The sequence below is a fragment of the Hemiscyllium ocellatum genome, chromosome 43 (genome assembly GCF_020745735.1).
Source record: "Hemiscyllium ocellatum isolate sHemOce1 chromosome 43, sHemOce1.pat.X.cur, whole genome shotgun sequence".
Classification (NCBI taxonomy): Eukaryota; Metazoa; Chordata; class Chondrichthyes; order Orectolobiformes; family Hemiscylliidae; genus Hemiscyllium; species Hemiscyllium ocellatum.
The window spans coordinates 30995981-31009144 of NC_083443.1; the positions used below are offsets into that span (position 1 = coordinate 30995981).

At 44.5% G+C, this 13164-nt stretch overlaps 1 protein-coding gene across 1 annotated transcript in view; it reads right to left on the reverse strand.

The window, feature by feature from the left end:
- The window catches only part of unc5b (unc-5 netrin receptor B), a 271559-nt gene that overhangs the window by 46070 nt on the left and 212325 nt on the right, over positions 1-13164 (reverse strand). Inside the window, exons 7-9 of the mRNA XM_060854379.1 lie at positions 12079-12243; positions 10093-10125; positions 4131-4325 (exon numbers count right to left, since the gene is read on the reverse strand). Coding sequence (XP_060710362.1) covers positions 4131-4325; positions 10093-10125; positions 12079-12243 — 393 coding nt within the window. The remainder of the gene's footprint in view (positions 1-4130; positions 4326-10092; positions 10126-12078; positions 12244-13164) is intronic.

Below are 13164 nucleotides of genomic sequence, written 5' to 3' on the forward strand. Positions count from 1 at the left end.
CTCTGCTGCCCATGCATGCTGTGCATACTGGGATCCCACTCTGCTGAGCTTGAAGTCTATACAAATTTCCCACGGATCAATGTCTTCCAAGGCTGGCCATCAGCTGCACCTCACTTTCTCCTCATCACCTCCGAGCTTCACTCTCGTGACCAGGACTTTAGGGGAGGTGGCATTATTGCTGGACTATTCATCCACAGACCTGGGTTCGGATCCCGCTACAAAGATGGTAGACTTTGAATTCAGTAAAAAAATCTGGGATTAAGAGTCAAATGATGGCCATAAATCCATTGTCAATTGTTAGAAAAGCCCCATCTGGCTCACTGGTGCCTTTAGAGAAGGAAACTGTCACCCTTACCTCGTGTGGCCTACGTACAACTCATAGAGTCATACAGCACAGGACAGACCCTTCAGTTCCATTCGTCTATGCCACTCCAGAGCGGTTTACCCATAACTGCCCTCTGGGCAATTAGAATTAGAATCCCGACAGTGTGGAAACAGGTCATTTGGCCCAACAAGTCTTTGAAGAGTATCTCACTCAAACCCATTCCTTACACATATTAATCTACATTTTCCCCTAACTAATGCACCTAGCTTACACATCCCTGAATGCTACGGGCAATTTAGCTTGGCCAATCCACCCTGACCTGCACATCTTTGGACTGTGGAAGGAAATCGGAGCAAACCCACACAGTCACGGGGAGTCAGAGGCTGGAATCGAACCCAGGTACCTGGTGCTGTGAGGCAGCAGTGCTAACCATTGGGCCACCATTAAATAAGGGCAATAAATGCTGGACTAGCTAGTGACATCCTCACCCCTCCCCTTAAAATGCTGGCAATGATGATCTTTATCTGAATAAGGAAAATAAAGCTCCCTCCACAGGAAGTTGCCTTACCTTGACTATCCATTGTGAAGAAAGCCATCACATTGGACAACAGCTGACTGTCTTGTTCAAGACCCCCCCCCCCTCACTAAGGGGGCATTTGCCTCCCTTTGGTGGGATCAAAGGGGGTCCACACAACTCTTACGGACAAAGCACGGGAAGATAAAGAGATGGAGTCTCTTAAAGATGGGCCGTGTTTATGATCTAGGAATTTTGAATCTCCCTGGCTCCCTTTGGTAGTGAGGGCCTGACCAATGGCACCAAAGAGCAGGCAACTTCCATTCCAGCAATGACATCGCAGAAAAGGGGGTTTGTGCGTGTTCGCCAGGGCTCCATGGCACAGCACTTCACAGGGAGGACCGTAAAGGTGGACACGTTCTTCATTTATCTGCCTTTATATTCTATGTTTTGGTTTATTTTTCTGTGTTTTAAGATGGCGCTGGGGTTTGGTGACACTATACGACACTTATCAATCAATTGAAGCATGAGGTGTATTGAACCAAGGTGGTCTGACCAAGCCTTTGAATACAAACCAGACCTCAGTGTAACAAGAGATAGAATACAATTCAGCTGAAAATTATACTTGGAGGGAAGAGGATCTGACTGTTGTTTAGATATATAGCCATTCAAATTTTATATACATATATTTTAAAAGCCTGTATGGGTGCTGGAAGCAGATACTGTGAAATAAATGTCAACGAGAAATTGGATGAATACTTGATGAAGAAATAACTGAGTGGCTTTGGGGCAAGAATATTGATTTTGTGAACACAGTTTAAACAGAAGGCTCCCCCATTGACAATGGAAAGGAGGAGAATTTTACCTCTCTCTCTCTCTCTCTCTCTCTCAGGCATTTGGAATAAAAACAGAAAGCATTGGAGAAACCAAAGTTCAGTTCCAAAGAAGAGTTATCATTTCGGACTCAAAACATTAACTGTGTTTGTCTCTCCACGGCCGCTTCCAGATGCTGCTGGGTTTCCCTAGCCCTTTCTGACTTGCTTTCGGATCTCCGGCACCTGCAGTACCATGCTTACCTTTTCACACACCTTTGGAACAGTGCTCTCCAGAGAACGGAGGAGGCGAGGTTCTTAAATATTTTTAAGGCAGAGATAGATAAATAATCACCTAACAAAGGTTGTTGAGGTGTTGGGAGAGTTGAAGCCACAACCAGGTGAGTCATGAGCTTATTGAATAACAGAGGAGCCTCCAGGGGCAGAATGGCTGGCTCCGGGTTTACACCAACATACAGTCGCTTCTGCTATAACATGCATATCTTCCATGCAAATTGGCTCTAATGCAATTGAAGAATTTCGGCTGTTATTTGTAGAATACAACCTTTTTTTCCCTATATTGTCCATAACACGATTCCGGTCCTATTGATTTTAAATGGTGCTGCTATTATGCAATTTTCTTATATTGCGGAATCACACAGGAACAGATCTATTGTGTTATACCAGAATAGACTGTAACTATCTGATAGCACAGCTGTAGGGGACTGAATGGCCTTTCTGGTCTGTATCTGTTGAGGCTAACGTTGTGTATCAATCACCACAAGCTACCTTTAAAATCAGCTACTTATCAAGAAATCTCATACATAATCAAATCCTGAAACTTTATTGCATGCAGCAACCAAAACAAGACACCGCAGGTAAACAAGTTAAGCTTCACAACTCAACTAGGCTATGATGTGACTAATGGACAAATTTACCTCCCATTCCAGCCACCAGGGTCTGTCTCTGGTTGTCCAGGGTTCTGTTAATTATTAAAGTTCTGAGGTTTACCGTTATCACACTGCTCTCAGTGTTGCCCTGTCTGAACTACTGCAGCAAACCTTCTCAACACAATGCCAGTCCATCGGTGAACAAGACCACCCTGCTAAATATCAAGCAATTCTCACTTCCTGCTTTTACAACTGTCATTACAAAAACCAATCGGTTTAACAACTAGTAGAGATTTTAGCAATTACTAGAAAGCGTATTTCTTTTAGCACTGCATCCAAAACCGAGCTGCCTTGGAGTTAGTCAGTAAGCTGCCTCAGTCAGTAAGGCTCTGGAATTGTTGTCGTTCTCTTTAAACTGGGAAAGCAATGTCCTGGTATCGATGGTCCAGACTGGCCCTGAGCATTTACAGACAAGTAGATGCAGGGGCCCTCTTGTGACACAACGGTAGAGTCTTTACCTCTGGAGTGGGGGGCCTGAGTGCCACCTGCTCCAGGCGTGTGTAATGACATAATCTCTGAATGGGTTGATTAGAAAAGCAGGTTAATAAAAATAAAACAAATGCAGGGTTTTGAGTCAGTTCTGTTTTGAAGAGCTCTCCCTGCCCTTCTCGGCTGTATCTATCCCTCAGTCAACAAGGAGGAACACACCGTTTGGTCACAGCCAGGTTGTGGTTTAGGGGTTCCTGCAGTACCCACAATGGAAATGCCTACATTGCCATGCATTTCATTGGCTAGCAAGCACTGTGTAGGGCAGTCCGTATTTGGTGAATGGTGCCACACAAATGAAAGTCTGACTCCTTTTCCTTTCCAATATATTCCACCTTTCAGCTGAGAAGAATCTGATTGAGAGTGGCGACGAGGGAGGGGTGGGGATGGTGAGGAGGGGTGGGACAGTGATGATGGGGTGGGGATGGGAGAGTAGGGAGAGTGGTGATGACAAGGGGTGGGTGAGCAGAGTGGGGATGGTGAGGGGGGGTGGGAGAGTGGTGATAGCTGGTGAGAATGGGGGAGTGGGGAGAGTGGCAAAGGGTGTGGCTGAGGAATGTGGGAGTGGGTAGAGTGGCGATAGGGTGGGGAGAGTGGGGATGGGAAGTGTGGGTGTGTGGAGAGTGGTAATGGGGAGAGTGGAGGTGGGGAGAGTTGGGGTGGGGAGAGTGGGGATGGGGAGAGTGGCGATGGGGTGTTGGGGAGTGTGGGAGTGAAGAGAATGGGAGTGGGGAGAATGGGGTTGGGGAGAGTGGCGATGGGGTGCTGGGGAGTGTGGGAGTGAAGAGAATGGGGGTGGAGAGAGTGGGAGTGTGGGGAGAGTAGGGATGGGGAGAGTGGGAGTGGGGAGCGTGGGATGGGGAGAGTAGGAGTAGGGAGAGTGGGATGGGGAGAGTGGGGGGGTTGGGAGAGTGGGTGTTGGGAGAATAGGGAATTGGGAGAGTGGGGGAGTGGTGTTTGGGAGAGTGGGATTGTGTTTCATGCCCCTATCTGTTGCACTGCTCCCACCGCGGGAATAAGCGGACAGCAGATGCATTACTCACCATGCCGGGCCGTCTTGAAGTTGACGGGCTGGAAACCTCCAGTGAGTGCGGCAGAGGAATCGGTGATGTCAGTGTCAAAGTCCCGGCAGCTCCTTCTGTATACGATGATACCGAGCACCAGCATTATAACCAGGAAGATGAACACAGCCACCACCAACCCTGCATACAAGGCAACGTCGCCCTTGCTCCTCATCGCTGTGGAATTCAAGAACAGTCAAATAGTGAAGTTCATATATAAATTCATAGCAGCAGGAGATGACCATTCACCCTGGTTACAGACCAGAACAGACCTCCTCCAATTATATTAAAGAAAATAAGTTTTCTTATTTCAAAGGTAACTATGAGGTGCTGTGTTCCAGATGCAATTCAATTGATCAAACTACTCAATTTTAAGCAAAACAGTTTATTCAAATGTTATAGTTAAAATTCAACAAAAGGAAAAAGTATTTGGAATAACTTTAAGTCTATTGGAAAACTTAACAGAACAATAGATATAGCAACTATTACTAATTAACTGTTCGAATATAGTAGCATCCCATAAGCACACCCCTTGACAAAAGGAAAATTCAGATTGTCTCATTTACAATTCTATCAGCAAGAAAGTGATATGTGCAGCAGCTCCCCAGAGACAGAGGCCTTTCCACAATCTCAGTTCACACCCACTAGCCAACTAAAGCAAAACCTGCAAAATCTTGGGTCTGCGTATGTCTCCACCCATTCAGGCTGCTTCTATTGTTCGAACTTTTAAATATAGCACCCAAGACTTCACAAATTGCTTATCTTCTCGTAGACTGCTCGGCACCTGTCCCCCAATATCTCTGTCTGAATGAAACCAGGACAAAAGCCACATCATATTTCCCCCTTTGCACATGTTCTGCAACACAATGAAATCATAGTTTGTCTATACTTTCGCCGATCCAACTGCTCCAGTACTTATCACACTCTTGGCTAACAAATTTCTATCCATCTTAAGGTTTAATACACCTACTGTTTTTTTTGGGAAAATATTCCACCTTTTGATCAGCCTTTGTATGATGTGTTTACTAACTCCTCTCTTGAGTGAACTGGTTTTTAGTTTATGTCCTTGATATCTCTAACCCCACTGCAATCAACGGAAATAGCTTTAAAATCCTAAATACCTCAATATCTCTGAAGAAAACGTACATTTGCATCTTGCTCTCATCAGGAACATTTGAAAGAATTAACAAATGAAGCAGAGAACACTGCATACTGTGTGAGGAGAGTGCTGATTGTTCAGCAAGGGTTTCTTCCTTCAAACTAGCATTTTTACCATTTTTATCTGATAACTGCAAATCGAAAAACTTAAAAACACATCATCCTTCAGCAATATTCAACTTCTGCATAAGTCATTTGAAAACCTCAACCTTCTATATTGCGAGGAATATGTGTCCAATTTATTTAATTCTGCCATATGAAAGTTGCTGTTAAACGTGAAAGGGTTCAGAAAAGATTTACAAGGATGTTGCCAGAGTTGATGGGTTTGAGCTACAGGGAGAGGTTGAATAGAAAGGGGCTGTTTTCCCTGGAATGTCGGAGGCTGAGGGGAGACCTTATAGAGGTTTATAAAATCATGAGGGGCATGGATAGGGTAAATAGTCTTGCCCCCAAGATAGGGAAATTCAAAACTAGACAGCATAGGTTTAAGGTGAGAGGGGAAAGATTTAAAAGCGACCTAAGGGGCAACTTTTACACACAAAGCGTGGTGCATGTATGGAATGAGTTGCCAGAGGAAGTGGTGGAGGCTGGTACAATTACAGCATTTAAGAGGCATCGGATTGGGTATATGAATTGGAAGGTTCAAAGTTTGGGAGAAGATTTGTAGCTCGGGTGCTCGTTGTTGTGGTTCTGTTCACCGAGCTGGGAGTTTTTGTTGCAAACGTTTCGTCCCCTTTCTAGGTGACATCCTCAGTGCTTGGGAGCCTCCTGTGAAGCGAGTCTGTCATGTTTCCTTCGGCATTTATAGTGGCTTGTTTCTGCCGCTTCCGGTTGTCAGTTGCTGTCCGCTGCACTGGCTGGTATATTGGGTCCAGGTCGATGTGTTTGTTGATAGAATCAGTGGATGAGTGATGCCTCTAGGAATTCCCTGGCTGTTCTCTGTTTGGCTTACGCTATAATAGTAGTGTTGTCCCAGTTGAATTCATGTTGTTTGTCATCTGTGTGTGTGGCTACTAAAGATAGCTGGTCGTGTCGTTTCGTGGCTAGTTGGTGTTCGTGGATGTGGGTTGTTAGCTGTCTTCCTGTTTGTCCTATGTAGTGTTTTGTGCAGTCCTTGCATGGGAGGACCAGCTATCCTTAGTAGCCACACACACAGGCGACAAACAACATGAATTTGACTGGGACAACACTACTATTATAGCGCAAGCCAAACAGAGAACAGCCAGGGAATTCCTAGATGCATGGCACTCATCCACTGATTCTATCAACAAACACATCGACCTGGACCCAATATACCGGCCACTGCAGCGGACAGCAACTGACAACCGGAAGTGGCAGAAACAAACCACTATAAATGCCGGAGGAATCAGCACAGAAGCGCTTCACAGGAGGCACCCAAGCACTGAGGATGTCACCTAGAATGGGGACGAAAAGTTTGCAACAAAAACTCCCAGCTCAGCGAACAGAACCACAACAATGAATTGGAAGGTTTTATAGGGATATGGGCCAAAGGCTGGCAAAAGGGACGAGATTAATTTAGAATATCTGGTCCGCATGGATGAGTTGTTTCTGTGCTGTACAATTCTATGACTATAATTCCTCGAGGAGAAAGTGAGGTCTGCAGATGCTGGAGATCAGAGCTGAAAATGTGTTGCTGGAAAGGCGCAGCAGGTCAGGCAGCATTGGATGCTGCCTGACCTGCTGCGCTTTTCCAGCAACACATTTTCAGCTATGAGTATAATTCCTCCTAGCTACAGAAGTTTAGCAACAATTTGAGAAGTTGTGGTGTTCTCATTCCGAGGCTTGTCCTCTCCGAAGTGTGGTGTCCAGAACTGCATATAGATGGATAAATAAAATCACATCGATTGGAGAGATGAAGGAACTGCAGACAATGCTAGTTTTCAGTCATTGTTTCCACTGGATCTTATTTTAGTGCATAAGCAATCACCATTCAGAGCAGAGGGATGCCTAGTAATAAAACAAATGCAATATTAATTCCCCATTCTGTCACAGTGAGACATCCAAACTCCTGAACATGTACTCAAACTAGAGCCGACAAGTGATTGCAACTACCTTTTGTGTCATTAAACATTTCAATTTTCTGTATGACTCTGGTGGGAGGAGTGTATCAAGCCTCACTACTCCACAAGCCATACAAGAAGTATAAATCTCTCTTTTTTATCACCAGCATGGTCAATCTATCTCTCTTTTGTCCTACTACCAGAATAATTGCCCATCAAGCTTCTTTAATTAACTCAAAATAACTCATCTATTACAAGCAAGAGTTACTCTTTAACCGAGCAGAAAAAAATGGTTAGGACCTAAGTTAATTTTCAGAATTAAACTGCATCTCTTTGATCCCCATATGACATAGCACTGTACAGATATGGGTGTGAAATAGAACAACAACACCCCAAAGGGTCAAAGGGTAAAAATTCTGCAGATAGAATGAGTTGACATTTCTCAGTTTCGTCGATTCCTGTTAACAAGATCAAATTGCTGAGAGTCACAAAAGGAATGAAGATCAGCAGGCCAGATTTCACATTCAGATTAGAAACAGATAGGAATCCTGATATTTGACGCTTTCACAGCTTTCCAAAATAATTGTATTTTGAGTTTTTAGCTGGTTTTTGCTTTCAGAATGTTCCCTTCCTAACTGAGCAAGACAGTGGCTTCCTACTGTCAGTTCCTTCAATAACGCCTATCCCAGGCCCGCGATAACACACAGTAACATGAAACCAGAGGCTGTTGCTAGACGATGAACAGCACAAGGCTTTCCTGAGTCTGTGCATCCACAAATTGAGATCTCTAAAATCAACTCAACTCTCTTAACAGATTTTTTTAAACTGGACACTTCTCCCAGATGATTTACTCTCCCAGAAAACAGAAAACAATCCATAATTCTCTTTGAAGTTTTGAATTTTGTTTCAAAGCAACCAAACGATAAATCCTCTTCAATCCAGGAATGTCTAAACCATTCCGTACTCCAACTTCTCACAGTACACAAGCATATGTGTTCACCTATCACCCCATAAAGTCCAGACAAAGCCAATTTTCCCTGATTCTTCCAGTCACATTGCGCTGTATAGATAAAGGGAATCTGGGGTTCAAAAAATCCCATCCATGACATAATATCTAAACCACAGAAACAGGTCATTCGGCCCAACCATCTATGCTGTTGTTTGTGACCCAGAAGAGCTTCCTCTTGCCTTACTAGCTTATCCTTCTAGTTCTTTCCCCTTTGTGTATATGCTTCCCCAGCTTCCCCTTTACTGCACCAATAGCTCAATTGGCTGGATGGTTGGTTTGTGATGCAGAGAGATGTCAATGGCGTGGGTTCAATTCCCACAGTGGCTGAGGTTCCCATGAAGGACTCTCCTTCTCAACATTTCCCCTCGCCTGAGGGGTGAAGACCCTCAGGTTAAATACACTATGTTTCTCTGAAGAACAAGTATGGTAAGGAATACTATGATGATTCTTGCAGCTTGATTACTATTCACCTCAACTACACCTTGAGCTCCACATTCGCTGGATGAAGATGTTTCTCCCTCTTGAACTTAGAGACCATGGTATACATTGATAGCTCCTAGTTCCCAAAGAGCCAGTGTGACTGCAGTAGGTAGCTTCACAAGGGAGTGTCAGAGTGGGGGCACAATAACAATGGTCCTGTGCAAATCATAAAGATAACCAATGGGAGGCAATGTTGGAAAGTTGCCAACACAAGACACTGAAGTCAAGGCAATGATCCCAAAGATCCACCCACAATGCAGTTGCTTCGTCTTCCCTGCGACACAATCTTATCGATGCATTCAGAAAATGAGCTAATGTTCCCACAAAACATTAAGGGAAAGAATCTTGTTGTCTAACTTCATGGCCACAGGAGGCTGAGACAGTGGTGCCATGACCATTACCATCTTGAAGGACAAAGATAGCAGATACATGAGAACGCCATCCTCTGCAAGTTCCCCTCCAAGCCATTCACCGTCTCTCTTGGAAATATATCGCCGTTCCTTCAGTGTTGCTGGGTCAACATCCAGGAATTCTCTCCCTAACAGCCTTAGATCATCATAGAATCATTACAGTGTGGAAGCAGGCCATTTGGCCCATCAGGTCCACACTGACCCTCCAAAGAGCACCCCACCCAGTCCCAACCCATCACTGTAACTCTGCATTTCCCACTGCTAACCTACTTAGCCTGCACATCCCTGGACACTGTGAACAATTTAGCATGGCCAATCCACCTAACTTGCACATCTTTGGACTGACAGAGTAAACTAGAGCACTCAGAGAAAACTCACACAGGCACGGAGAGAATGTGCCAACTCCATACAGACAGTTACCCGATGGTGGAATTGAAACTGTCCCTGGGGCCGTGAGACAGCAGCACTAACCACTGTGCCATGAAGCTGCCCCATTGCAGGTGTATCTACCACATATGGACTGCAGCAGCTCACCACTACCTTCTCAAGGGGCAACTAGGGATGGGCAATAAATATTGGCCCAGCCAGTGACACCCACATCCCAAGAGTGAATGAAAAAAACTCATTGATTGCTGACAAGGAAGCACATAAAGACATTTACTATCAGACACAATAAAATTAATTTGGATAAGTTAAACATTCCAGCTCAGCATAAAATATACAGAATACCCTAACACTGGCCTGAAGACCGGTGTTTACCCGACAGTCACAGTGGAGTGGATGAATCTGAGTCTTACTGTCAGTGATTACTGCACATGACCAAAAAAAAAATAAAATGGAATTGAAATAATGAAATGGAAACTTACGAGAGCTTATTTGTTCATTTAAAAGCTTTTTATCTGTTAAAAGAAAACAAAAATGAAATCAACATGAAAAAAAGAATGAAATGAATTTATTAGAATGCACACAGAAGTAGAAAATTAGTTAAAACTGTTAAAATAAATGCACTCAAAAAAATGTTAATGTGTGGAAAGGCGCCATACACTCACACAAGAACTTTGGGGAAGCCATATCAAAACTGAAAGAACTACAGATGCTATATATCAGAGCCAACCCATCCCAGGATTTGGATGGCATGGTGGCTCAGTGGTGTCTCATAGCGCCAGGGACCAGGTTCGATGCCAGTCTCAGGCAACTGTCTGTGTGGAGCTTGTACATTCTCCCTCTGTCTGCGTGGATTTTTTCTGGGTCCTCTGGTTTCCTCCCACTGTCCAAAGATGCGCAGCTTAGGTAAGTTGGCCATGCTAAATTGCTCATAGTCTTCAGGTTAGGTGCATTGGTCAGAGTTAAATGTAGAGTAATAGGGTAGAGGAATGGGTCTGGGTGGGTTACTCTTCAGAGGGCCAGTGTAGACTTGTTGGGCCAAATGGCCTGTTTCCACACTGGAGGGATTGTATGAATTTGCTGGAAATGCTCGGCATGTCTGGCAGCATCTGCGAAGATAAATCCAGTGGACCCGAAATGTTAATTCTCAATTTCTCTTCTCAGATGCTACCAGACCTGCTGAGCATTTCCAGCAATTTCTGCTTGATTTTGGGGAAAGCATGCTGTTATTCTGCACAGAATGATAAATAAAGGTGGAGTAAGAAAAATAATGGGGTTGTGAAAATGTCCCAAAATTGTTAGGGGGGTGACTAAGATGCACATCCTGAGACGTGATTATTAAAATTCTTCCTCCACACATTAAGAACACCCTGCTTCAGCCGGTAATCACCAGTACGAGATTACAGCCTTGTGGAACAGGATTAAGAATTTTACTTTAAAGGCGAAAGGGAGAGGGATGTCAAGACATTTTGCACAAGTGATCATCTTGCCGTTTTATTGGCTGAACATTTCACAGATGCCCAGAACCCCTGCTATAGGACTTCAGTCAAATCCCATTCATCTGAGAGCCAGGGGCAACGTTAAAGTAGTCAATAAACCATCCACGTCAGACCAGAACTACACCAGAGGGCATGGCAATGACAAGGAATATTGTGCATTTATTTGTAATACAAAGGAGAGACATCTAACTCCCTCCCTCCCCTGAACAATACAGTGCAGGTTCCTCTGTAGTTGTTTATGGCAATGCCTCCTGGCTATTCAACTCACAATAAAATAAAGAACTCTTTGCAGTGCTTCTGATGCTGCAGGAGGGCTGGGGAGAGGAGGGAGCTGAGCTCAGCAGTAGAAGGCTGAGCATTGTGAGTGAAATATACTGTGTGTGTGTGTGTGTGTGTGTGTGTGTGTACACACCGGACCGTTCCCTGGTGTGGACACATGACTACAGGCCCATTGAGAGCTTGTGAAGACTCCATCAGCCTTCCGCTACATGTTTCTGAAAACATGACCCTGAGGGTTTTCACCTCAACAAATCACTGCAAAGATGTCGGGCAGGGGAGGAGGAGGGGTGGTGAGTTTATGACTTGGCAGCACCGGGGAATGAGAGGTAATTTGACCTGACAAGTGTACAACTGTGTGGTCTTTTCAGATTATTCTGCAGACTGCACAGGGCTGACTGAGGATCCTGTGGCTGGTTCATGAAAAGCAAGCAGTGAAAGTCGCAGGGAATGCTGGACAGTTCACCCAAGCCATTTTTTTTCTGGCCACTGTGGGTCTGATTTAGTTATGAAGGGTTCAAAAGGAGGAGACTTCACCTCAACTGAACACAACTGAGGGCGATTGAGGAAAGAGAGATGCAAATCCTCCCTCTTCACTGTTAGTCAGTGATGGCCTAGTGGTATTGTTGCTGGGTTGTTCATCCAGAGACCCAGGTAATGTTTCTGAGTGAGAGAGAGAAAGAAACAACTTACTCTGCATACAGTGGCCATCTGTGCAGTTTTTGGACTCCAGAACAGGACCAATGCAATCCTTGCCTCCATTTCTGGGTGAGGGCTCGGTGCATTTACGGCTCCTCCAGTGGGTGCACTCGGTACTGCAGGCTGACCATTTGCTCCAATCTGTCCACCCGCCGTCGACTGCATTTCACCGGAAAGAACAAAGAGAAGAATGACTCGGGGCGTGGGTGAAAGGGACTTGTTCAAACAACGTACGTACAATAACATTATTTCATGCAGATAAAGGCCATTGGCTATACTTGCACTGACATTTCAGAATTTCTATCTTGCCACTTGAACCCCTGACTATTTTTCCATTCTTCTTCATGTACATATCTGGCTTTACCTTAAATGCATTGATATAAATCACCTCAAGGTGAGAGGCAGTGGCCGAGTGGTATTATCGCTAATTCAGAGACCCAGATTATGTTCTGGGTTCAAGTCATGCCATGGCAGATGGTGGAATTTAAACTCAACAAAATCTGGAATTAAGAGTTTAATAATGACCACGAATCCATTGCTGACTGTTGGAAAAACCCATCTGTTTCACTAATGCTCTTTAGGGCACTAAACGGCCATCCTTACCTGGTCTGGCCTGCATGTGACTTCAGACCCACAGCAATGTGGTTGACTCTTAACTGCCCTCTGGGCAATTAGGGATGGGTAATAAATGTTGGCGTGGCCAGCAACGCCCTCATCCCGTGAATTAATGAGCTTTTTAAAAAAACTACTACACGTGAAAGCAAGTTCCTCCTTCTCAAAAAGGACCGAGAGAATGTGTATTGAAAGACTTGAAAGGATAGTACAAGAATTGAGAGGGTGTAATGATCAGAAAAGGCAGAATAGGCTCTTGTCTTTCAAAAAGAGAAAGTTCAGAGGTGACCGAATGAAGGGGGTTTAAAACAATGAAGGGAGTTGACAGTGTGGACGTAGAGGAAGTAGTTACACTTTTGGCAGTGTCCATGGGACCAGAAATATTAGACAGTAACAACAAAGTCCAATAAGGAATTCAGGACAAACTTGGTTATCCAGACAGTGTCATCAGGTTCAGTTCCCATCCAA